The sequence below is a fragment of the Lotus japonicus genome, chromosome 2, assembly GCF_012489685.1.
Source record: "Lotus japonicus ecotype B-129 chromosome 2, LjGifu_v1.2".
NCBI classification, from domain to species: Eukaryota; Viridiplantae; Streptophyta; class Magnoliopsida; order Fabales; family Fabaceae; genus Lotus; species Lotus japonicus.
In genome coordinates this window covers 15,608,136-15,634,987 of record NC_080042.1, presented here as the reverse complement: position 1 = coordinate 15,634,987, position 26,852 = coordinate 15,608,136, and the positions used below count along the sequence as shown (strand labels likewise).

Genomic DNA, 26,852 nt, shown 5'->3' with positions numbered 1-26,852 from the left:
TTCATTCAAAGTTCAAGGACTGTTATATATTTTAACCCACTTTATTTTGATATGACAAGTTCATATATCTCAAGAGAATATGTGCACACATCTCTATATGAAGTTGTTTTTTCATTTCTATCACTTGGTACTTTAAAGTCTTCATCTCATCCAAAAATAGACTCTCTTTAGTTTATTGTGAAATATCTATGTATATTTATTTTATATGTATGTACTAATATCTTGTCCAAATATATTAAGAATTGTTAAGGAAAAAAATAGAAACAAAACATATAGTAGTACACTACAAATGAAATAATAAAAATTGGACAAAGATGGATTCATTCTCCTTCCACCTCTCACAACACAACTCAAAGTTCCAACCACAAGGCACAAGCTCTCTCTCTCTCTCTCTCTCTCTCTCTCTCTCTCTCTCTCAGGGGGCCTCAATAGTTGCAACCTTTATTTTGTTTCGTTTTTCCCTCCCTCGGGAGTTCCAAGTCTTGTTTTGAGTGTTTCCTGCTCTGGGTCTCTCTCAAATTCAGTGTTCTTCATGTTATAGTGGCTTTTGAAAGCTTTAATGGCTGTGCTGCTGTTGCTTCTTCTTCACCTGCTTGCAATCTCTGTATCTGCTTCTCAAGGTAAGTGTTTTGTTAGTGATTAATCTATCTACACATACTCTTTGTTGCTATTTCTATTTCATAATGACTAATGAGTTTCATTCCATAGTACTCTTTGGCTTCTAGCTTCTGTTTTTTCCTCATTACACCCACTTCACCTATGAAAGTTGTGATTTTTTTTTTTTCTGTTTATCCCTGTATTCTCCATGTGGGTTTGCATCTTTTTCTCAGTCTATTTTCATAACTTCATTGAAATTGAAATGTCATTGTTTTTTCATGGTTAATCTTAGCTTTTGTTAAGGATATTAATTCTAATCAGTGCTTTGGGCCCTATTAGCTAATGATGAGTGGGTCTTAATCAAATTATTTAATTTAGGATTAACTGTTTAAGGGCACCTTGCTACAAAGAGTATGACAATGCTGAAATAGAAAGATAGGCAAAAGGTTTCTGTAAAAATAGGTATTTAAATAACTTTTTAAAATTTATCCCTTCCCTTAACAGAGGGTTTTTGTAAGAAAATATTTTCCATTGTTTTAAGCAGAATCTCCGATCTGAACAACAATTTTATATAAGAAAATATAAATGGAACTTTTGGAAGTAATTGCGTCCCAGCTCATCAAACAGTTGTTTTGCAGTTTGCACTTATCATGGTCCATGATAAAATGTTGATTATTCAGGTAGGCAGTATGGGCCTCTTTTGTTTCATTTTCATCTAAGAATATCTAAGCATGTCACTAGCAAGATGAATAATTTGACCTTCTTTTCTTGCCATATTCTTTTGTTAGAACTATGTGTAATTATGCTATACATTTACCTTCCAGCAATGCTATGTTCCGGAATTCTGACTATATGGAAAAGTGGGAGTTATAATACTCTTATTCAAGAATAATTTTTTTATACATTTTAGGTTGTGATATATACGTATATTAACTGTGAGACTAGTGGAACGATTAAATTCCTCAATCTTCTTTTCTAACCTGACTTATGAGATAAGTGGGCAGTTCTCCTTTTCTTGAATCATAATATTCTCAACAAAAATATACAACCTTAGATTGCAGTACTTTCATTTTTAATTTGTGGAACACAGTAATCTGGTCTAGATTGATTATTTACGTTTACTAATTTATTGAGGGTTTAATTTTAATACAATGTGCGATAATTTATTGTTATATGTTACTTAAGATTGTGCTTATAATTTATATCAATAAATATCTTTTTGCTCTCGAAAAAAATGTTACTTAGATTCTGTTTTGGATTATCTTATACCAACTTACAATAGGAATAGCTTATCAGAGTGTTTAGCTTTCGTGACCTTCATTAGAATTTAGAAGCATTTGACATGCTTTTGATGGTATACGAAGAAACTTGAGTTGGAAGAGCACTGTGCTCTGTGCTCTGGAAGATCACTCTCACTGTATCCTTTCAAGAAGCGTAGTCTTGGTTATCCATCCTGCATCATGCTCGGGCTGGCAGCTGGTTGTGTCATTGATTACTATAGAATATAGCATATACTTTGCTACTCATGGGGATAGAAACAAGTTATTTTCAGTAACCAAAATGGGTTATGTCATTAGGAAGACATGTTTTGACATCTCTGTGAATTTGACGTCAATGTGTCGTGTTCGACAACAAAGTTCTTTCATTATTATTCATCATTAACAAAGATAAATATGAAAATGGTCCCTGAACTATGAGCGAAAGCTGGTTTTGGTCCCTCACCGGAGTAACTTCCGGAAATAGTCCCTCTGGTGCGGCCAACCACCGTGCTTGAGATTTGGTCCGGCCATTTCCAGCATGGTGGTTCGCCTCACCGGAGGGACTATTTCCGGAAGTTACACCGGTGAGGGACCAAAACCAGCTTTGGCTCATAGTTCAAGGACCATTTTCATATTTATCCCTTAACAAAACTATTAATTGAATTTTCCTGTTTAAGCAATTTTCTCTTCCTTATCCAATGAAGATATTGAACATAGTGAACTATTTTGTTTCTGATTTGATATTGCAAATTTACAAAATCATGTTAGGAGAAAAAAAGGAGCTTACTTTCTCTGTATAATTCCCTGATAGCCTCCCTTTTCTTTGTATCTGAATCTTAGAATTTGTTTGTTGCAAACTCAGTGCTAAGTTTAACTGCATTCCTTGATGCACCTTGAATTGAGATTGAGTGCTTAAACCTAACTGATCTTGTAAGTAATTGAAGATATTTATTTACATATCGTGACCGGCTTAAAGAGCTATATGTTTTGGATCATAAACAAAATCCTTTCTTATTTCGCTGTAGCATGTAGAAAAACTCAATGTCCTTCAGTTTATATATCTTTTGGATGGTTCCTTCATTTGCACTACTACTTTTAATATCTCACATTCACAGTTTTATTTCACCAGTTATCATATGGTAATGGTAACTTGCTGTCTTGAAGATGAAAGGCCTATGTCTATTGGGTGCTTTAATTGTCAAAAGTCCTTCACTTTTGGTCGTTTTTTACTGCAGATGCTTTTATCGGTGTCAACATTGGTACAGATGTCACTAACATGCCATGTCCAACTGAGGTTGTGGCCCTTCTTAAGGTCCAAAGCATCCAACATGTCAGACTCTATGACGCTGACCGAAACATGCTTCTCGCACTTGCCAAGACAGGAATCAGTGTAATTGTTTCTGTTCCCAATGATGAAATCCTCGGCATTGGCCAGTCCAACACCACGGCCGCCAATTGGGTTGCTCGTAACGTTGTAGCTCATGTCCCAGCCACTAACATCACTGCCATAGCGGTCGGATCTGAAGTCTTAACAACACTGCCAAATGCAGCCCCTGTCCTTGTCTCCGCTCTGAAATTCATCCAATCCGCTCTTGTTGCAGCTAATCTGGACGACCAAATCAAGGTCTCCACCCCACACTCTTCTTCTGTCATCCTCGACTCCTTCCCGCCTTCTCAGGCGTTTTTCAACCGCACTTGGAACCCCGTCATGGTTCCCTTGCTTCAATTTCTGCAGTCAACAGGTTCATATCTTATGCTCAATGTGTACCCTTATTATGATTACAGGCTATCAAATGATGTGATTCCTCTGGATTACGCTCTGTTCCGTCCCCTGCCTTCGAATAAGGAAGCTGTTGATACCAACACTCTCCTGCATTATACTAATGTCTTTGATGCAGTTGTTGATGCTGCTTATTTTGCAATGTCATATTTAAATTTCACCAATATCCCTATTCTAGTCACTGAGTCAGGATGGCCCTCCAAAGGTGACTCGTCCGAGCCAGACACAACTCCTGATAATGCGAACACTTACAATAGTAACTTGATCAGGCATGTCCTTAACAACACGGGGACTCCAAAGAAACCGGGAGTTTCTGTTAGCACGTATATTTATGAGCTTTATAACGAAGACTTAAGATCTGGTCCGGTCTCTGAGAACAACTGGGGGTTATTTTATGCTAATGGAGCACCAGTATATACCTTGCACTTGAGTGGTGCTGGTACTATATTTGCAAACGACACGACGAACCAAACCTTTTGCGTTGCCAAGAATAATGCCGATACTAAGATGCTTCAGGCTGCGCTTGATTGGGCTTGTGGACCTGGGAAGGTGGATTGCTCGCCTTTGCTGCAGGGTCAACCGTGTTATGAACCGGATAATGTTATTTCACATGCTACGTATGCTTTCAATGCGTATTATCAGCTGATGGATAAATCTTCTGGTACTTGTGATTTCAAAGGGGTTGCCTCTGTCACCACCACAAACCCAAGTAAGAAATCTTTACATTTTATAAATATCTACAAGTTAAGTTGACTACAAAAGAATAAAAATAGTGGTATTCAACTATCCTCGTTGATCAGATTGTTTCTCAAAACTATCTGTTGAAATTATACATTTATATGCCAATTTTATATGTTTATTATTATTACTATTACTTTTTAAAATGTTATGTGTTTGTTTCTTTAGTCTCTTAGCTTTGCATCAAAGAAATTTATGATCATTATTTTAATTCCAGTTGCTCCTATGTTTCCTTAGTGATTGCAATCTTTTTACTTATCATTTAGTTTCATTAATTATGAATAAATCTATGGCCATTTTAGTGGTCATCTCTACTTCACCATTGCTTGTTAGTCCAAGTAATTTGGAGCTTGGTTTCACTTAAGTAACTTGTGTCTGAGTCTTGTAAAAATAAGTGCTAGAAACAGCCGAGTCGAATTAGTCACGGTCCATAGTGGATATTGAGGGTCTACAAAAACTATTCTAGTTACTTTTGCAACCTTTTTTCTTTCTTGGTCATTTTCAGTTGACTTGTATTGTGTCAAAGAAACTCTTGCATTCGCAGATCTCATTCAAGTTGCTTAGCATTTTAATATAACTGATAGTTTCTGTATTATCATTGCTACAGGTCATGGTTCCTGTACATTTTCAGGAAGGTATGATGATCTCAAACTTATCTTTATATGTGCTTGTTGTTGTTCTATTTTCCGATTCTATGAGTTGCTTTTCATGTTCTAGTGATGTCTTTTTTTTATTTCTCATCTCATCAACTATAAAAGCTGTCAAGTTGCTGCTGCATGTAAAGATAGCATGTTCTTCTCATTTGAATTTTTTTCTTATATATTTCTCCTTTACGTATTTGTGGTGAATAGTGGTGGTAAAAATGTTACCAGCATTAATGGCACAGAAGCAGAACTGGCCCCCTCTACCAATTCTACAAATTCAGGCTCTTTATCACAATGCTACAATGGTGGATCTTTCACAAGCTCTCTCATTCTTGCTTTAATTTTGAGTGCATTTGTTATGTAAAACTAGATAGATTACTTATGCAGCATTAGAATCTAGTGTATGGAGACACCCTCTTCAAGTTAATTTTGGAAGATTGCAGCATGCCCTATTTTGTGTTCCTCAAGTGGAGGATATGAAGGGCGGCGAGGTAGGTCAAAATGTATATTGGCGATTGTAACATGAGTTGTTCATTGAATTTGTTGTACAAACGAACTAGATGAAGTATTTTACTCATTGCTGTAGGTAGTTTTACCTTGTTAGGGCTCATTTTTTTGGTTTCAATATAATCAGAAAGTCCATTCAAATGCTTGGTATGGTATTCTGATAATTGCATGCATGGTTGTCAATAATACACTATAGTGGGCACTATGGGCATGTTTAGTTTTCAATTGAAATCCACATTCGTGCATTGAAATTTGAGAATGCACATTACGGTCTCGTAACATACTCCCACGTGTCCACCCTCTAGAGATATTCTATGAACTGTGATATCCTGTCGCAAAACAAAATGTGTACAAGAGGAAACAGGAGCTTATAAATTATTTACACTTAAACATGACATTATTTAATGTCCAATTGCAATTATAATCCTACAAATTTGACACAATTAGAATGTTTAGATCTTGATTCTGATAGTCAAAACCTACTCATAAAAGCTTCTCATTCTACATAACTAGGATTATAGCCCGTTGCCGTGCGATGCACGGACGAACGATTCTATGAGTTATAATTTTTAATTCAATAATTTATAAAATAAATAGATTTATTTTAATAATGTTTGCAGCTATAAAAAGATAGGTGATATTAAATTATTCCTTAACTTCAGTGTATATTAGATACTCCCTCCGGTCCTATTTATAAGCATGAAAGAGAAGAAAAAACTTGGTCCTTTTTATAAGAACCAAATGAAAGTTTGAGCTATATTAATTAATTTTTTTCAATGATACCCTTATTAATTCTAACTTGTAAAATGTGTCTCATTAATTATTCTCTCTCTTTTCCACTTTCCAACACTAATAACAAAGGGTAATTTTGGAAGTTCATTTTAATTTAAGACAAATTTAATGCATTTTATCTAGTTTAACTACATTTCTTAAACTGTGTGAATTTTTTTTTGTTGCTTATAAATAGGACCGGAGGGAGTAATACATGAACATTTGATTATTTAAAATGATTATATATTATTAATCTGAAATATAAAACAAACTCGTTTCAAACAAATAACAGAATATACCTAATTTGTATTTTTTTTTCCTTAGTTATAATAGGAGAAATAAATTATAGTGAAGAAAAAGTTTGTTTTTAGAATATTTAGTTAAATTTTATGATATTTTTATTGAATTTTTGGATTTTTATTGAATTTTTGGATTTTATGAGTTTTTATTGTGATTTGGTTGTTTTTATAAAAAAAAATTTATAATATTTTTCTTTAATTTTTACTTTTTTATTTAATCCAGGTATATCTTAGATAATTTCGGTAAATCTTTTAAAATTTTAATATTTTATGAAAAAATTTCTCATATTTAAAATTACCTTTTAAAAATCGGTTTCAAGATTTGTTATGAAATTAAAATTTAGGTGAAGAAAAAGTTTATTTTTAGGTACGTAAATGGTTTTTTTTATATATTTTTAATATCAAATGATAATTAATCTGGAAGTGACACCTCATCAAATTGGCATGAGAATTAATCTGAGAGTGACACCTCATGAATTGAAATTTAGAAATAAATTAAGATAAAATCAAGAAATAAACAACCTACATCCTAATCAAGTTTAAAATTTAAAAAAGTATTTTTTTATGAGAATTAATGTGAGAATGACACGTCACTAAATCAGCCTAATATAAGTTTTTCTTTTCTTATATATATTGATATTGATATTGATTTATCGCACGGCACAGGTAATTTTTTAATAAATTAATTGTTAATTATAATAACTGAGTACTTATATATATATATATATATATATATATATGGAATAATACAAAGATTTATTTATTAAAACATACAATTTTAATTAGTGAAACACTTATATGTTGTTATGATCTTCTCGTGTCTGTGCGATGCACTGAGAAATAATTTTACAATGGGATTGTCTAAATGACCCATGAAAAAATGATCATTCTTCAAACTTAAGGTGTCATCTTATATGCCCCCTTCTTGCCTCTTGGACTGCTAGAGGGTTCTCTCCATCATTATGTGTATTTGCCTTGTAAATATGATGGTAATGGCTTTTATTACTTTTGGGGTAATTGGCGGTTATTTACGGCTAGAATCACAATGTAGAGCATAGTCAATTACTGGTGGGTTTAATGCTTGGGGACCTAAGGGCAAGTCATTGAATGTTCTAGGGAAGGAAGATAAGAAGGATCATAACTCTTAAAACTCTTAAACGTATGCGCTTATCGGGATTTAAGGCCCAAATTCGTTCGGGATGATCACATCCCTCCAAGCCCATAAGCGTATGCACTTATTGGTCATTGATGTCCAAATTCATTCGAGGATCACCCAGCATCCTGCAAATCTATAATAATGACTAATTTTTAATTTTTATAGATTAAGGGGCTAAAGCCCAAAAAATCAATTACATCAGTCTTGGGCGTGTAACTCCATTAACAACATCTCTGATAAGAGAAAACAGAGTAAGGCACATTATTACTGCTAAAATTAAAACTTTGCATACTATGCCTAAAGAACAACCAAGTAATCTGCTCATTTATTATTTTCTCTAAAGACCAAGTGGAAACGCACATCCCAATTCAAACCAGTTATATGTGTTATTATTTGTTCTTATTGCATAGAAACAATTTTGAATTGTATTACAAAATATATTAAAGACATCGATCAAATATGAAAATGAGATTGTAAACTTCCATGAGAACTATTCTTAATTAATGTTTGATTTTTGCAAAACTTATAATGAGATAAGCATTTTTATATCGATTGTATTGATTCATAATATTAAATTAACATATGACGATCTCTTTATATGTTAGGCCGTGAATAAAAACTCGATTAATAATTTAAAGATTGTAGAAAATTGCCAAGGGAGGATGTACAGGTTAGGAAAAAATTAGAAAATAAATGAAAACGTGGTTGTGTATATAACTAAATTATAGTTTGAACCTTTATTATTTAGAGGTTGTACAAACACAAAAAGTCTATTCTTCTTCTAATAATTAAAATCTTAATCTACTTTAATATAAGTATAAAATGTCCACTCTCATTTGTTATATTTTAGCTTTAGTTTGAACCTTTGCATTTAGTTATTTTTGTATTTCATACCCTTGTGAATCCAGAGCACAGGAAGTAGTTAAAACATTGATCTCAAACAATCCTTTTTTCACTGTTATCATAGAGCCTATATATAGGTTGGAATAACATGTATAACCCGTTCGTTAATACCAATTTGACAAGAAGAACTGCAAAAAGTTGAATTCCTCTTAGAGTATCACTTGAATTCACTTTTGACTGCAGCCTGCAGGACTGATGAAGTTGCAACACTTAAAGTCTGCAAAGTTTAAATGGAGAAGGCGATAGAACTACTGGAGGCACAACCACAAATAATTTGTTTATCATATTATAGTTTCAGCTGTTAAACTTTACAATGAACTAAAGGAGTTGAATCAAGAGAAATTGAAGCATCACACCCCTAAAATAAACAATGCAGATAAAGCAAATGACATCACAGTATGTCTTTCTTTGTATCCTCTCTAGGGTCTTTCTATGATACCAACTGTAATCTCTAGTTTAAGTAGTCTAAAAAAAAATATAAACAACTACCTAGCATTGTGTGCAAGGTGCAACAGTTGGTAGCTTTGTGGAATTAGTTTTGTGGATTGTTAAAGCAAGCGGACATAAACTGTCCTATTAATTTAGGATGATAAGAAATAAATGCTTCATATATATGATGACTTACTATAATAAACAATCATGAAAATGCATTCTGACAAGCCCAACAGTAATCAATATCTTAGTAACTCAACCATGCCCCACACAAGTAGCTGAAAAACCTAACTTGAAGTGAGAATATCTGTGTACAATATCAGAGCGAGCTCCTTGACAGATTAAGTATTACTTTCATATTAAAACAATAGCAAATTCTAGAATCTGAAACTTAAATAATTAAGTATGCCTACACTATCCCAATATTATGGAGTTTGCTCTCTCCAGGTGTTGTAATGTGTTTCCCTTGTAGACACCTCATAGTCAAGCAGCAAAAAATTAGCTATCTAACGAACGACCTGCCTGCCGTCACATTTGAAAGATTAACACCTACAAAAAAATTCTGTCTCAAAATCCATAGAACCAACCCAACAAACTATGGTATCCATTCTAGTTTTCAACTCGAAAACCAACTTGTTATAATTTTGATCATTATGATCCGGAGTTAGGCACAATAGTGAAGTAAGACACCTTCTAGACCAAATAATAAAACAAAGGATAGTCTGAATTCAACAACTTATTTTTGTTGCATAGCTTCAAATCAAATAAATATATGAACAACAATACAACCCTATACGACACTAAATTCAAATTCAAAAATATATGTGTAATTTATTCTGCAATTGAATTTTCAAGATATATAGAGTTCAACTGTGAGAAATAGCAGTCCTTTATTTGTATATTATTCAATGACACACTACTCATGAAAATGACTGGTAAATAATTAGGATCATCAAGGACCTAGATATATCATAGCTCTTTATAGTTTTACATACATATACCACACTACATATTACCTATTTATTGTACCTGTGTTCTCCTTCAAGAGGCCACAGAAACACACACCTAAGGAAGGAAAAATAAAACTCCTAGCCAATACTGGCAACTGTATCAAATATAGCAGCCAAAGGGGGGGGGGGGGTGGGGGATTAAGCAAGCTAGACCCACCAATCCCAACCCCCTTGATGCCATTGATTTTGTTTCAGTTCTAATAAATCATATAAATTATGGCAAACAAATGAAAGGATGGAATATGAGAGATAGGAATGATGAATTTCTAGGGCAATGCAAGATGGAATGAGAATTAACAAAATAATTCTTGCAATATTTATAGGTAATTCCAACTAAATAAACACATTGAAGAGAATACCTTCTCTCGTTATTTTCCTGTACTCCCATGTATTTCAGCATGTGAAAATGCAGCAAGGAAAAAAGAGATCCAAATCAATTTTCAGCCAAGTCACTTACGTATTTACTAATGTGATTTTTCTTGATGGAAGCCTCAATTTTCACACCCTGTAAATGACTGTAGTAATTGTAGGACAGAAAACTATAAAACAATAACATGCCAAAAATATAACCTCTGCATCATTTAGGACAAGATGCATAGCATGGTTTTGAGGAATCAGCAATAGGACACATCCCCCACAAACGAAAAACACAAATCTTAGAGAATCAACATCAAACTTTCAAAATCTAAAATTTACATATTACTCTACTTAAGTACTAACCATGTTACCATCATCAAGTCTAAAAAGGTAACTGCATCTGATTCCCATCTTCTCATCCTGATGTTGTCGTATGTCAGTAATATGTGAGACAAAACCAGATTAGTTAATTCATCCAATAAAAAAGAAATAGTTTTAAAATGACAATAAGAAATCCAATTGACAATGGGAAGACATTGACAATTCACGATCCAATGTTAATATAAATCTATAGTCACTGAGAAAATATTCAAAAATGAATGAACAACTTCCTTTTCTATGCATATTAATTTTCTTATATTATTATTTCCTAATCTCCTTATGGACATAAATTATTATATTATGTACAAATTTTACCCTATTAATATGAATCCATTGCTCTAATCTCAACAATGTAATTATGTAACATTTTAGATTACATGGTTCATCACAATAAAAGCATTAGAAAAAAAAGATCAAAACCAAAATGGAATTCAACTAACCATGGTGGGTTTGAACTACTTCAGCTTTTGCAAATTTTTCGGTTCAATCTGATGTTTCTCCTGTTCCTAGCTTGGACATAAACTCCTGGATTCACCTGTCCAGAATTATCACCCATTGATGCAGATCAAAACAGAAAGCTTGAAACACTACAACAAAACCCAGATACTGAGATGAATGCAAGCAGCAACTGAAACACACCCCTATTTATGCATATGTGATAATGGATTTCAAACTCAAATACAGCACATATTACTGCAAAAGGTGACAGTCCTGTCTCGTAGTTTCTAGTGAACAAAAATGTAATCTTGAATGAAACACCTTCAATACTTTCAAATTGAAAAAAAAATTATAAAACCGGTATAAGCCACAGTGCTGAAAATTAAAAGGGTAGACAGTTTATCTTGTCAAATTGGTAGAAAATTAAAAGGGTAAACACCTTCAATACTCATTGCATATGGTTTTGATGGTTCAGAAACTGGGCACATCTCCCATACTCGAACGACTCTTACTTTAATCCTCCATGTATCCCTTCCACTACAAAGAGTTTCCAATCTACTGTTAGTTCCAGCTGAATGAGACATTGATATTGGTATTAAGATATGCAAGAACAAAAGCACAAATAAAATCCTAACATATCTCAACACAAATGACAGGTAGCTGAATGTGAGAAAAGATTAGCAAGGAGTGCCTATTTATAGAAAACAACTTATATGAAGATGAGGGAACTCCCTTCAACATTGCCGTATTGGTGGGTTTCAGCAAAATCAGAGATGAATTGACAACACCTACCAAACAAATATGTATGCTGACATACAATGAAGAAAAAAATTACATTTCCCCCAAACATCAATGGCAACCAAAATGAGGAACAGATCATGAATAATGAAAGGAAGACGCCTCAGAATTTAGTAGACCAATTTTTATCCATAGTTTTAATGAAAAACATATGATCATGATCATATAAATACAAAATACACAATATATAAGTATATAAAATCACCTATTAGAAAGTCAGATTCACCAAGTGTCATCCCAATTTCAGCACAGTGCTTCAATGATAAACCAATAGTTGGAATCGTCTCACCAGAATCAGGCACAACCTTTGTCCGGCTATTAAATACTATCTTGAACCCATGCTCAGTGGCACGAAATGCACCAGAGTTTGAAATAACATTAAAATAAGTTATCCTTTATACACTGCCCTCAACCAGTTCACCTCTAAACTTTTTTAGCATCCCTTTCTTAATGATGCCCTCAATTTTCACACCCTGTAAAACAGAAATCAAGCATCATATACATGTAGAAACTATAACATGACTAACTTCAAACAAATGACAGTAATGATATACAACCTCTACATCAATAAGCACAACATGGATAGCGTAAGGTTTTGAGGGTTCACCAACTGGAAACATATCCCAAACACGAAGAACCCGAACCTTCACTCTCCAAGTATCTTTTTTAGGATCGATCCCAATGCATATGGAACGAAGGGGATTCAATGCTCCAGCCATTAAAACCAGCAATTAAAACCATCAAGAAAACACAATGCACAAATAAGTTTGGATACCACAACCCCAAACAAAGGAACAACCAAGAATGAGGAAAAATAACAAAACAATGGTGGTATTTATAGATAGCTTGGGTTGGAGATTTAATATAAAAAATCAAGAACCCATAACTCTACCAGTAGATGGTCATTGGAATAGGGATAGGTTAACTATTTGTACAATCAATCAATCAATCAATGAGTCAATTTGGACAAGGGGATTGAACAAAGCTGTCAGTGATTGTCAATCAGAATTCAAACCTGCTGACTGATTCTGCATCAAGTACTTGCGCATAAGCCTCACCAAGCTGCTCCATCTCTCTACCATACACTCTGCCAAAACGCGTCTGGAACCCTAGCAGCTACAGAACAAAAAAACAGAGGGTCCAGAAACCCTAGCAGCCACCCTTTCTTCTCTTCTCCTCTGAGCTGCATCTCTGTTCTTCTTCTGAATCTCTTCTTCTTCTTCCTCTCTTCTTCTTCTCGGTCACAACCTCTCTGGCCCCAAACGCTCCCATCTCCGGTCCCAATGTCTCCAAACGCCCCGATCCACCACCATACAACCCGATCCGCCTCAAAGGCCACGCTCCGGCCAAGACCCGCCACGATCGGGTCTCGAAAAGGAAGCTCCTTCGATTGATATTCATCTTTGGAATTCAATGATTTTCTCTTTTCTCTTGTTATGGCCGGACTGTTCCCTATATACACTTCGCCGCACAAAATCGAAACCAGATTCATGGGAAAAAGATATTCAAATAAAAAACTTGAAAACTACCCATTTGATTTAGCTCGGAGGAAAATCCAAAGGGACCAGAACCTGAGGGTTTTTGTGCCTAATCAAACAGCTATGCCATCATAAAAATGAAATGAAAAATAAAATTAGGGTTTTGAATTTGTGATCAGGAACTGTGTGGATCGAATGGCGGAAGGAGAGTAACAAAAGATGCAATTTTTCTACCGTAGGATAAAAATAAAGAATGAACGGCTAAGATGCAATTTCTCTTATGAATAGTGCTTTCCAAACTTCCCATTAAGTAGATGTAGATTTTAATTTTAGAGGCATTTCCAAACATGCACAATGACTAGCAGAAAGTAAAATAATGCTTGAAGTAAAGAGAGAACTAGTATATGTCTATTCATTTTATAGTCGATAATTTCACAGTATAGATGTCTTCTAAACGTGAGACAAATTGTGATTATTAAAATTTCATAGATTTAAATATTTAACCATATGGTTCTCCGTGCACATGTTTTAGAAAACACATTATTGTACACTTAAAAAAAGCACAAGAATTTTATTTTATTTTATCGCTGGTCAGTAATAAGTCTGTAAAATGTTCTTCTGAGCTGAACAAAATGAATATCTTGTGACTTGCCTCAGAAAATTTTGCAATGAACATCAAATACGCTACACAATACAAGTGTCTTTAAATGTTTCAATTTATAACTTCACAACATATCAGCTAATATGAAATTTCAAAATTTAATTTCCCAAGGAGGCATCATAACTCATAACTGTGGAAGTTATCAATGGTTCAATGGTTGAACAGCTGTCTTGAAGAGAAGGATAAAAACCTTATCAATGGAAAAGTACAAAAACCCACCAACAGAATGTGTGACATAGGAACCAAAGCTAGTACCCACAATGCAGTGCCAAGCAGGACCATATGAAGAATCAAATTCCTGTAAAACCAACAAGTTTCTATTGTTAATTAGCCATCCAAGTAGTTCATACCATGTAACAAAATTTAGAAAACAACGGGAAAAATATTCCCTAAAGTCACTTTCCATCTAAAAATTAGCATTTTGAAATCAGTATGTATAACTTTCCAGTCTCCTTCCATGTCCCTCCAATAAAAATATAATAGTGTGGTACTTAGATGTTTTTCTTTTTATTTATTTATTTTGCAGAATTCCGCACAATAAATCATTCTTTTGAAGGGAAAAAAGAGAACAAAGACAATAGCCAACAATAATCCTAAACATTTCAAGTAATATCAGTATGAAATCTACCTACAAGTCATCAAGTGAGTACAACAAAAGTCCTATTCCACTAAGTGAACCAAATTTTGTGGATATTAATAACCATGAGGTTTCTTTTAATGATATCTTTCAACATCCATTTTAACCCCCCTCTACCCCTCTTTCACAATATTAAGAACTATGTTATCAACATTTCTCACTGGTGTCTACAAAGATCTTTTGAACCACTGAGTAACAATTTTTCTTTTTTATATAAGAAGAGCCCTTTTTAAAAAGCTCAACTCTAATGAAAACAAAAATATGCTCATACTGTGAGGGAAATAGATGGAGCAAGAACCAACCAAGAATCTTGCACAAGCCATACTTGTCCCAAAGATACCATCATTCATTAAAATATCCCAAATATACATTTTATAAAAGACAAACAAGTTATGCTTGCAGTTAGTGCAGTAGGAATCCTGAAATTATAGCTTTCATATCATCTGCCAACAAAGAAAGCTCTGTCTATAAAATAAGGGACCAAGTAACATTTTGAGCATAAAAGTGACCTACTAAATCACCTTTTTGTTGGTGAAAGATCAACTCACGATTTACTCCCTCCGTTCCTATTTAACTGTCAACCTTGAAGAAATTTTTTTGTTTTTATTTAACTGTTCACTTAACATTTCAAGAGAGCATTAAATGATGTTTTTACATATAATGCCCTTAACAGAACAATAAATGAGGAGAGATAACACACACTTTAAAGGGTAAATTAGGAAAACAATCCTCAATTTTTCTAAAAATTAACAAAATTAATTACACCCTTAATATGTGTGCCTCTACCCATAGTGAACAGTTAAATAGTAACGGAGGGAGGGAGTATTAAATTTTTACAACCAACATACCTAATAAACATAGTTGTCAGATTTCCTAATTCCAACATGCTCAGATAGAGAGTTGCCATAAAAAGTGCTGCCACCTTAAGGGGACCACAAAGGTACCAAACTCATAAGGATGGTTACCCTTACCCCATATTCATCATTTTATATAAACCACCAAATCCTATGCTCCTCATCAATGATTTCACACCATCATGCATAAAGCATGTGCGTGACTGAATCTGAAACAAATAGGTATTGCAATTTGAGTCTATCACTTTTGATCCAAGACTCCAAGTTCTGCTTTCATGTTTATCTTAGTGTAGTACAGTCAATTATCTTAGTGTAGTACAGGCAATGTTGTTAGACTCGCGAGTTAACTCGCTGACTCGGTAGACTTGCGAGTTAGGAAAAACGAGTCGACTCGCTGCCAGACTCGATATGACTCGGTCTTACTCGACCGAGTCACTGAGTCAAGGTTTTTTTTTTTTTTTTAAAGTTAAAAATCCCCAAAACTAAACCTAAATTCAAATTTCTTTCTCGCGTTCCTCTCCTCTCTCGCGTCTCTGAATTGTTTGTTCACTTTTCGGCTTCATAGTGTAAGCATAATTACCTATACTATACCTGATCTTAAATCTTCCAAAAAAGAAAAAAGTCTTCCCACCATTTCAGCAAGGGCACTTTGTTGAAGTTGATTCTTCTAAATAAAATTGCTCAAGTATCACTTGATTGTTTGGACTCTACTGTCTTTTTTAATCTTTGTGATTCACCCTAAATTCAAGTATTGCATGGTATCCTTTCTCTGTTTGCAACTCCCTAAAATTTGTGTAAAACAATCCATTCCTTGAGGCAATATCCTACCCTTTCTAGCTCTGAGAATGTCCATACCTTGCCATTATAGTATGTGTATATTAGTACCATGATTTGACAAGATGGATGTTACCTATTTTCTATCACTCCCACGATATATTGGTTTGCTTATAAGGTTTGGTAGACTCGAGTCTTGTCGAGTCTACGAGTCGAGTCTACCTACCCAAAACGAGTTTGTTTAGACTCACGAGTCTGACAACCTTCAGTACAGTAGTAGCTAGTATGATTTTTTTTTTTTTGAAGTATAGTATAAAAAATTTGGTGGCACGTTTTGAAAGTTTTAGAATCAATTCGCTTTTGCAGCGGAAATGACCAATTATGGAATTTCATAATTGAATTTCACAACATTACCCTATACAATCATTTTTCCTATCAATATATTCAAACATATATCTTTCCAAAGAGTACAAGATCGGTCCTGTTTGGATACTTTTGCACTATCCAACTTGTCTACTTGCTTGGGGTCATTAATAAGAGGTGGTCAGGTGGCTAGCACCAAGCCAAGGAACTTTCTCTGTATGGAGGCCTAGGGAGGACATCCTATACATAATGAATCCATGACATTTACAAGTTGACCACCCAGGTACCTATTATAAGTATGAAGAGGAAAGATATTTTGGGAAATGAAGAAAAGAGAAAATTATGATTGGAGGAAGTCTAATTAATAATGCAAGGATCAGGAAAGGAGAGTAAGAAATACTGACAATGAAAGGGGAAAAGAAAACACAAAAGAAACAGGTTTGAAGAACTTTGAAACAGTTCTGGAATCCTAATACACTATTTACCAGCAGCATACCTATATTAAAAGAACTCAAATCAGATCATTGAGATTCAGATGGAAAAGAGAACTTAAATTTCTAGTATAAGTAATCATATATAGTTATATACCAGAAAATTCCTGTGGGGGAGTCTTATAAGCTGCGAATATGTGTGTTATCAGTGTACCTTATAAGGAAGGTGAGACAGAACCAAAAGATAACTAACTCCATGGAACCTACCATAAAGCCTTTTAAGCATGAATATATGTTCAGAGACTTCTCCAAGAGGATTTGAAGTTAAAGTGGTTTGTGGTTAACATAGAACAGAAAGTCACAAAGAATTTGTAAAGTTGTAACTTTTATGATCACAATGAAGAGTTCAACCATAAGTCTACAATTTGGACCAAAAAAAAAACCTCTCTGAACTTAAAACGTTTTGAAAAACCACTGTTTGGCAAAGTACCACAGTCAATTGGAAATTTGATGAACTAAGATTCTAAGAATCAAGAAATAAAAAAACACTATTCTAAACACCACAAGAACATTTACAAAGGAATTGCACATATTAGGAAAAGATGTCCACTCAATAAAACAAACATTTAGAGCATGTGTGCTTGAAAGATACTATCGGCATTCAAAATCATGGTAAAAATAGGGATCAAGAACCTCTGTCACAAAATGGTGTCTCATTTCCTGTTCCAACCGATGAAATTATGACATGTCAATTATTGAAAAATACATGGACATGACATTTATAACCTCACATGAGTGGTTTTTGATTGACATCACATGACACAATCCCATTGGCGGGATAAGGAATGAGACATCATTTGAGAATATCTTTATCCTAAAAATATATACACAATGAATAATCACCTGATAGAAACAAGCTTAGTTCTAGCTAACTGACTGAAACAAAAAGGAATCAGACACATCAATTGACCTGATATCAACACCCAAGATCAAAATTTGCACATAAAGTTGGTTAGCCACTGACTAAGCTAGTTTTTTTGTTTAGTTTAACTATGAAACTTGTGCTAGACATGTAAAAGAGGCAAGATTGAACATCAAAACAGAAACAAATAAACAAACAACAAAAAGACACTAATTTTATATCCAATCAAAACAGAACCAGTTCCAACATCTAACCATTTTCCATAACACCAAAAGTTTCCAAATCAACATGCATCAAAGAATCAGAACCTAGAAACAGAATTTGGAAAAATCAAAATTTCCTAGAAAAAAAAAGTGAACCTTCTTAAGTGCCAGTGCCAGAAGTTTACTGCCAAGCTTCTTGGCAGGCATAGAATCGAGGTGTTGACGCGCGCATTGGAAAGCATGATTCTGCAAAGGGAGAGGCATATCACAAGCTCTGACATGAACGTTGCTCCTGTTGAGGCTGCTGCTAGTGCTATCATCACCATCATCATGTTGTTCTGTGTTGGTTTTCTTCTTGTTCTGTATCAAACTGTGTAGAAACTTGCTCCTTCTATCTAACTCCTTCTCTGCTCCTCTTTCCATGTGTGCTTAAACTCACTCACTCTCTCATCACTCTCCAACCAACCCTTTTCCTCTCTTGCTTGTTAGAGTCAGATTGTGAATACCAATCTGGTTAGAGCAGTGGCAACTCAACTATCATGTGCATTTGGGATTGGAAAAAAAGGGGGGAAAAAAATAGAAAAGTAAAAAGGAAAAGGCTTAAATACTCTAGGGGTCCCTGAAATTGTACCCCGTATCAAAATAAGTCCTTGAAAATTTTTTTTCCGATTCCGGATCCCTGGAATTGTTTTTTTAATCAGAATAAGTCCCTACGCCGGAGAAGATGGTGGTTGACGACGGCGGTCATGGCGGCGCTACGACCAGGGTGTTGGGCCGGCTTCGTCTCGTCCTCAGGAACTCAGTGGTGGTGGTCTCGTGGGCTGGGTCGTCACAGTTGAAGAGAAAAGGCCAGTCGCAAGTTGATTTCTTCTCGCCGGAATTTATGGAGCTTCTCGGTTTCTTCGTTTTAGCTTTGTTTCTTGCGATTCCTTCGCCCAGATCAGATATATGAAGGTCTAGGAGTGTTTTAAACATGTTATTTCATGGTTTGTGGAAACAATGAGGAGGCAACCACTGTCTTCTCCGGCGTAGGGACTTATTTTGATCAAACAAATTTTTCTAGGGACCCGGAATCGGAAAAAAAATTTTCAGGGACTTATTTTGATACGGGGTACAATTTCAGGGACCTACAGAGTATTTAAGCCTAAGGAAAAGGAGAGGTAGCAGAAGAGTGCAATGGAATGAGTGTAGAAAGAACAACAAAGAAATTGCTTAATGTTGTCTTTGTGTAGACTGTGGGGTCTTTTGGTTTAATTTATCATTCATAAAAGATGCAACTGATATCAATTATTCAGACACAAATTTGGGTGCTTCATGAAAATTATAAGAAATTTATATTCAATCGTTTTTTATATTCCAAAATGGTAGAGCGGAGAAAAAGACTTCCAGGCAAGATAACCTGTGACATGCTGAGGAGGCCAATAGAGGCGGACAGCTATAAGACCAATTTCATTGAAACTTTGAGATTATATTAAATGAGTAGTCTCTCACAACTAATTTTTCTCCATACAAACCACTTAGAAATTGAACATCCCATAAATACTTAAGAAGATGAGCCCTATTTACTAACTGTGATGACTTGACAGACTTGTAGATGCACTAATATCAATTGATAACGTATATATTTAAGTACTTCACATAAAATTTCATTTATTCAGAGATTAATGTGATTGATGTCATAGTTTGTAAGGACTAAAACTCTAAAAGAGTATTTGGTTTTCGGTTGGTTTCACGCTAAAAACACATTTTACATTATTTATTTTGGTTATACATTTTACATTATTTCAATGCAATAAAACTTAGTGGATTGATGGAATGTGTTTTTACTTTAGTTTAATTGATATACTTTGTTGGTGTAAAATGATTTTTGTTTGACAACCAATCACAACATGTTAAGTAGGAGGAATAATAATTTTTACATTAAATATAAATTAAAATAAAAATAATTTTTTTAATGTGACATGATTCAATTGAATGACTGTGTAAATAAAGTTTACACTAACGGTGCACCCACCTTTAATTCTTACTTTTTTTCAACTTTTATGTTGGATTATGTTAGATGAGGGTATAAGAACTTAAAAAGAAAAAAAGTCTCATTCATGTTCACTTTGTAAATGTTTTTCCATTTTTTTATCACAAACTCTGATAACATCTGAAATGAATCATCTCAAGTGACATACTTGAAAGGGATCTCATATATTTAAATATTTAAAGTATATTAAAGTAAAATAAAAGACAAAGTATATATATATTAAAGGTATCTCAATTTTGAAGTAGTCATGTCACTTAAGAGTATTGATTCTCAATAACACCAACATATGAATAGTTAGTCAGTAATAACTTTTTTTATAAATTATTCGGTACCTTATTACTTTTCAGATGACGACTATTTGGGATAGAAGATTTAGTCACACTTAAGGCTCTTCATCCCTTCCCAAAGTATATTGTGTGGAGATCGAACCTTAAAGCTCTTTACACACACTCAGTCCGCGCTGTCAAGTGAGTTATCCTCTTATCCTTCTTAAGTAAGGTAGTTACCAAGTAATATATACTCTAACGTTTCATTTTTGTCATATGAAACGTGATTTTGGTAATGTATAGCAACAATCTATATGTATGTGTTAGGTATGGTCTATGTTTTTGAGTTGTAACTTTTTATGTTGTGTTTGTTGCCGTTGCCCGCGGCATTGGTCCGTGTTGTTTGTTGACAAAGGATATTAGATAAAAGCTATTCATTGGTATTTTAAAATCACACCGAAATTGGTGCTTAATTAATTAATTGAAACGTGAGTCCATTTATATATTTATATATGCTTGCTTTCCGAATAATAGCTCAAGTGATAAGAGTTAGGGACATAAGGGTTGGGTGAGATAAAAAGTGAAGGGTTCGGGATTCTAACCTAGAGGAGGGATTAATTTACTAACATTTCTAACAACTAACATTTGCCTATAAAAAAAATATATATGCTTCCTCTAGATTCAAAATAATTTTAAAACAAATACATATGCATGACATGTAAAAAACACAAAATTGAAAAGTTCGGAGAGCCATGGCACCCGTGTTCCCCTCCCTCCACCACTAGATGCAAGGTTAGAAATACTTATGCGTTAAAAATATTTTAAAAAGAAAAACAAAACATTAAATGCGTATAAAATATAACCTGATTTAAATTTCTGCAAGGAAAAAGTTGTCCATTAGTTTCTTTAAAATATTTTGGCACCAAAAAACTATTTTGATTAATCATCAAAAATCATTTTCAGTAGAAAAATTATAGGAAAAAACGCATATATTAATTCCTACTCCTCAGGTTTAGCTGCATCTAACTAAGCTATTGCATGCTCAAAAAACTTGAGAAACAGAATCTAACACCAGGCCAGTTCAATAAGTGGTTAGTAAGATTAGAGCATCAAACAGCCATCTCAAACTCAAAAGACAAATTCCTAAAATACACTCAGTTTTAATCCCTACGTAGCAAGAGTTAGCATGTTACAAAATTTAGTCCTGGTAAACTACTAAATAATTGAAGTGTGTACAACAACATATCATAGTCATGACTAAGTTCTATGTCATGACTCATCTTCAGCTTCAGCAGAAGCTATTTCTGAATCCAGTTTGTTTATTAACTGCTCGCTCACATGCTTAGCTACAGATATCATATCAAGAACAATACTTGGATCCAGCCCCGCACCTCCTCGTTTGGTGACACCACAGATGTGACCTTGCCTATTAACAGATATGGAAACAGCAGAGCTCATTTGTGATTCCTCTTCTGATGTGGCATCCACAATATAGTGCCTCCCAACCTAGGAATCAGATTGTATAAAATTCAGTAATTCACAAACCAAGTTCAATCTGAGAACACATGATAGCATGTTATTGTCTTATTGAGAGAAATATATTACAAAACTATTCATGTGTCTTCACCCAACAGCATAAGCTGTTGGGATAGAAGATTTATGACATGGTATCAGAGCCTCTATGACTAAGTGGGTACAGAGTTCAATCCTTGTTACCCCTCATTATTCTAATAAAAAAATTGAGTTTCAACACAAGGTGCAATGTCCACAAAGTACCATTGTCCACACTTAAAGTGCAATGGGCTCTTGTATGAGTGGCTGTGTTAGAGATATAATATAAAATCATTTGTGTGTCTTCACCCAACACCTCAAGTTTTTAGGATAGTTGATTCATGACAGTTACCTTAGTCAGTGTAACTATAACAGGGACTCCAGATGTGTCAAACTGTAAAAACTCATCATCACTTATTTCAACTTCTGGTTTCTCATCACCTGATGCACCAGCAGCAACTTGGACTCTTGGAATACCTGTATTGCTCAAAGCAGCCTAAAACAATGAAAGGCATCAGTTGCATTGATTAGGGCCTTTTCACTTCATTCTAAAAATAGCTTTATATTCTCAACATCTAGGTAAAAAGACAAATCCATGAGCAAAAAACCTCCATTGAACTGATTGCAGGATTATTTGGGGTAATTACAAAGATAACAGGTAGAAAGAACTAAGATATTTTTAGTTAATTAAGATAAGAGAAGAGTAAGACAAGAGAAAACATGTAAGAGAAGATGAAAGAATTCAGGATTGAATAATCCGAATAGTGATTACAGAGAATAGCTCTTATATAGAATAGCTATGTGATCAGCTTACATGAAAAGCTATACTAACTGACCAAGTAACTAACTATCTGTTTAAAACCGACTATAACTACCTAACAGATTACAAACAGCTATAGACAGCTGGCATAACAGTTACCAAAACAAAGACCTAACTATTTACGCTAACAAAGTAGCAGTTTAATGAAGCAATAAGATTATAGCAAACTCAAGTTAGTAATATGAAATAAAAGAAGGGGGTCTTAGTTCACATTTTGAAACAGCCCAAATATCATGTTAGTAATATGATCAATGTCTAAAATATGATGAGCCAACAGGAAAATTTGAAAAGTAAACAGTATTGACATCATCATCAAAGGATGGCATCTGAAATCCTAATTACATCATCGCCAGAATCCATTATTGTCATCTTGTTCAATCATTTATTATTCTGATTTTATTTTAAGCCGTACCTTAATGGCAGCACCTAGTGCGTCTAACAGATTTCCATCTGAACTAACAACAAGTCCATCAATATAAAGATCCCAACAAATTTTCCCTTCGACAACAACGAGCGAGGAGAGATCAATACCAGCACCTGAAAAATAAACAGTAGAGACAAGAGCAATAAACATAAAATTAAGAGGTAAGAACTTGGAAGGGATAGCATATGGTAGTAAGCATAATCTAGAAACTAGGAGAAAGACAAACCTGCTCCACTTTTAGCCCCCAAGAGACTGCGTTGAAGAGCTACAGACAGTTCTGCTGACAACTCATCACCCCCTCTACCCTATATACATCCCAAAGATACAGAACAGCGATAAAACTAATTACACTGGAGCCTTACACATATCAAGAATGATAACTAGGCCAGCATAACAGAAAACACTATCTTTGATGAGTCAAAGTCAAACACTTATTGATACATTGCATCATTTAACCTTATCACAAACTTTTAAGGATTTAATGTTACGAGTCCACACCCACACAAGGAAAAGGGTGTGGGCCAATTGCAGGACCAAAAGTCATGAACCTCAGACTTAAATATTTATACTAGGAAGAAGAAAGCGACACCTGGAAGAGAGAAATGAGGATAGTTAGTGAAATGGAGAGAGACTGAGAGAGAAAGGAAAGGAACTGAGAAAGTAGTATTAAGGGGAGGAGGTGGGTGGGACAGATCGAATTTGGCCATAGTGGCTAGGGCTCTCAGTTCTGGGTGTTGAGACAATTTCTCGTTGTCTTTCATTTTCTTGTATAGCCTTGTCTTTCAAGTTCAAAAAGAATTTCAACCTAGGTGCCCAAGAAACATGGACAAACTACGATAATCAATACGTGTTTGGAAACTTAGGATTATTTATTTGTCGTATCAATATAAACTAAGCAACCTAACTGCATTTGGTGCAAGAGCAAAGTTCCAATAAATTATTTATTTGTTTTGCTATCAACTTTCAAAGTACTTAGAAGTTCAATGATATTGAGAAAACCAGAACGTTTGGGTAATTCACTGAACAAAGAAGATAAGAAACAGAATATGCAAACCTCAAAAGCTGGCTCTGCAGTCGAACTACAATCAATATATATAGAGACTTTCCCTTTGTCAGGTTGTAATAAGCTTGGCTTCCCGAGTTCAGCCTGCACTTGTATAGCCACTATATCATGGTTAATAAAAGAACTGATATGATTTGAAAAATTTATTCAAACTATTGAACAAAAAGATGTGATGAGTCATGAAAGAAAAGATCAATCAAAACATTTTAACAAACCTTCACACTGGCAATGACCTCTGTAGCACCCATTCTGATTCTAGCTGAACCATGTGCCTATAATGAAGTTCATAAATGTACAAATTAAGGCTATTTATACCATGAAAAAATCAGAAGGTAGGGATCAAATCATCAAGATACCCTAGCAAGTGCCAAATCATACATTACCTGGGGAATCACTCCAGTTTCAACATAGATTGGCCGGTAAGTCAATCTCTTTCTACCATCACAGCGAAGATCCTGAGCAATGCCACCTTGGATGAAATGTCGTTCTCCTAGAGATAAACCCACCATTCCTACAACTGCCAAAGTTTAGAGAAGCTTTATTACTAAAAGTACAATGTAGAAACTTCTATGTATCTATAGGATGTAGAGAGATATTCAGAGAGAGAGAGATAGCAGAAAGAAGATTCTGATCAATCATGAATAAATTACTTGAATGAAATATTACACTGTCAGTATACTATATAAGTGAGCTCATATGAGCTGTGACTAACAGAAGAGACTAAAACTAACTTTTAACAGCTAATGTAACTAACTAACAGATTACATAGGGTATTATCCAGTGTACACAGTAGCACATTGATTTAATGCTCCAATACCCCCCCCCCCCCCCGCCCCCTCAAGTTCTACTAGGGTGTGATGTAGAGCTTGGGCCTGAATGAATTGAAATGAGCAGAAGAGAAAGGATTGGTCAAAGCATCAGCTATTTGGATTGCTGAGGGAAAATGCTGGACCAGAAGCTTCCTACTGATCACTTTTTCTCAAACAAAAAATAAGTCAAGCTCCATGTGGTTAGTTCGTTTATGCAACACCGGACTGTGAGCCAAAGAAACAGTGCTAAGTTTATCACAGTACAATGTGGGAAACACCAGAGGAAACTTTGTTCTTGAAGCAGTGATTGCAGCCAAAGGACATCAACAGATAACTGAGAGAAGCGTGTCCAGATTCTTAATTTACAAAGCCCCACTTATCTAAAGCATATCACTACAGAGATGGATATGCTTAAAGCCGAAACAGAAGCAATCACTCGAAGGAAAACCTCACCAAAGAAAATCACTCACAATTCTCATGATATACAACCTTACACAATAAAAATATCCAATTCAAAAACAAGCACAAAATAGAGAGATAGAGGCCAACTACTCAATTAACCTGCCCAAAGTTAAAAAACAAGCTAATCTCTTTTCCTAAGTCCAATGTGAATGAGCTTCACAAGCAACTTGAGGCATTAGTTCATTTTCATGTTGAAGGGTTAGGGCACAAGCTTAGATGGGATATTAACCGACGTAATCACAAGCTAATAACTTTGAATCAATCATATAACAAGATCATAATGAAGAGAAGCAATAACGATAATAAGCAATTTGAGTGCGCGCATCATGCGGAAATAATGAAAACATAAATCAGAACACATTAACAACATCATAGCGCGTTAAGTTCAATTTTAGTACTATGCCGTTAAGTTAAAAGTGAAAATGGAGACAAATTGTAATTAGAGAACAGCAAAGCAAGGCATTTAACGCCACCATAAAGAGGAAATCAAACATCAAAGGAGGTTAGGAGCCTTGAAGAGTTTCAACCACAAAATAACGCATTATCATATTCAGAAGCAACCAAACAGAGCACAAGCACAACAGCTAAAAATGATAGGAGAGACAAACCAATGGAAGCTTGGAACAGAGGTGATTTGGAAATAGTGGCACGATGGCTGGCAGCGTGACGCGCGGTGGTCGGCGGAGGAGCCTGAACGGAGATAAAGAAGCACAGTACGCCGGAAAGAGGTGGAAGCTGTTGGGTTTAGGGAGAAAAAAAAGTGGGAGGGGAATTTTTTTAGGGTTTTATTGAATCAGCAAGAGAGATATTAATTTTATTTTTTTAGGTTTGTAAGGGAATTTGATTTGGGTAAATAGTCAAGTTGGTCCCTGAAAGTGTCTGCCGCCTTCAACTTCGTCCCTAAACTTTCAAAATGACGCTCGTGGTCCCTGAATGTGTCAAATCTCCCTCATCGGCAGTCCCTGGGTTAAAAAAAGTTCACGGCCGTTAACGGAAGTGTGACGTGGCATGTGAATGTTAGGAATGTTTGGG

General features: G+C 34.7%; 3 protein-coding genes and 1 long non-coding RNA gene across 9 annotated transcripts; 1 reads left to right on the top strand and 3 right to left on the bottom strand.

Moving 5' to 3' along the window:
• The first annotated feature begins 308 nt into the window (after positions 1–308).
• Positions 309–5,750, top strand: LOC130737675 (glucan endo-1,3-beta-glucosidase 3-like). The gene is made up of 4 exons (XM_057589500.1): positions 309–620; positions 3,092–4,345; positions 4,982–5,009; positions 5,226–5,750. Exons 1-4 carry the CDS (start codon positions 560–562, stop codon positions 5,380–5,382), a joined length of 1,500 nt encoding a protein of 499 aa, XP_057445483.1. The 5' UTR covers positions 309–559; the 3' UTR covers positions 5,383–5,750.
• A 3,491-nt stretch (positions 5,751–9,241) lies between these two features.
• Positions 9,242–13,802, bottom strand: LOC130737674 (uncharacterized). Of its 5 annotated transcripts, XR_009018852.1 has the most exons (7): positions 12,628–13,763; positions 12,276–12,543; positions 11,712–11,809; positions 11,275–11,369; positions 10,817–10,873; positions 10,456–10,601; positions 9,242–9,635 (listed from the first exon to the last, which is right to left on the bottom strand). It is a non-coding gene; the product is annotated as an uncharacterized LOC130737674 (long non-coding RNA). The 5 variants fall into 5 exon arrangements; XR_009018854.1 differs by having other exon boundaries at positions 10,456–10,873; positions 11,712–11,843; positions 12,628–13,802; XR_009018853.1 differs by having other exon boundaries at positions 10,554–10,873; positions 12,628–13,771.
• Positions 13,803–14,141: 339 nt separating this feature from the next.
• Positions 14,142–19,530, bottom strand: LOC130735270 (uncharacterized). Its single transcript, XM_057587342.1, has 2 exons — positions 18,550–19,530; positions 14,142–14,507 (listed from the first exon to the last, which is right to left on the bottom strand). The coding sequence occupies exons 1-2, from the start codon at positions 18,814–18,816 to the stop codon at positions 14,352–14,354; spliced, it is 423 nt and encodes a 140-aa protein (XP_057443325.1). The 5' UTR covers positions 18,817–19,530; the 3' UTR covers positions 14,142–14,351.
• Positions 19,531–21,771: 2,241 nt separating this feature from the next.
• On the bottom strand, positions 21,772–26,601 carry LOC130737672 (uncharacterized). Of its 2 annotated transcripts, none has more exons than XM_057589498.1 (8): positions 26,429–26,601; positions 24,933–25,060; positions 24,765–24,821; positions 24,541–24,633; positions 23,713–23,791; positions 23,475–23,599; positions 22,595–22,738; positions 21,772–22,197 (listed from the first exon to the last, which is right to left on the bottom strand). In XM_057589498.1, exons 2-8 carry the CDS (start codon positions 25,056–25,058, stop codon positions 21,961–21,963), a joined length of 861 nt encoding a protein of 286 aa, XP_057445481.1. In that variant the 5' UTR covers positions 25,059–25,060; positions 26,429–26,601; the 3' UTR covers positions 21,772–21,960. The 2 variants fall into 2 exon arrangements, with proteins under 2 accessions (XP_057445481.1, XP_057445480.1); XM_057589497.1 differs by having other exon boundaries at positions 24,933–25,066; positions 26,429–26,599.
• Positions 26,602–26,852: the final 251 nt, after the last annotated feature.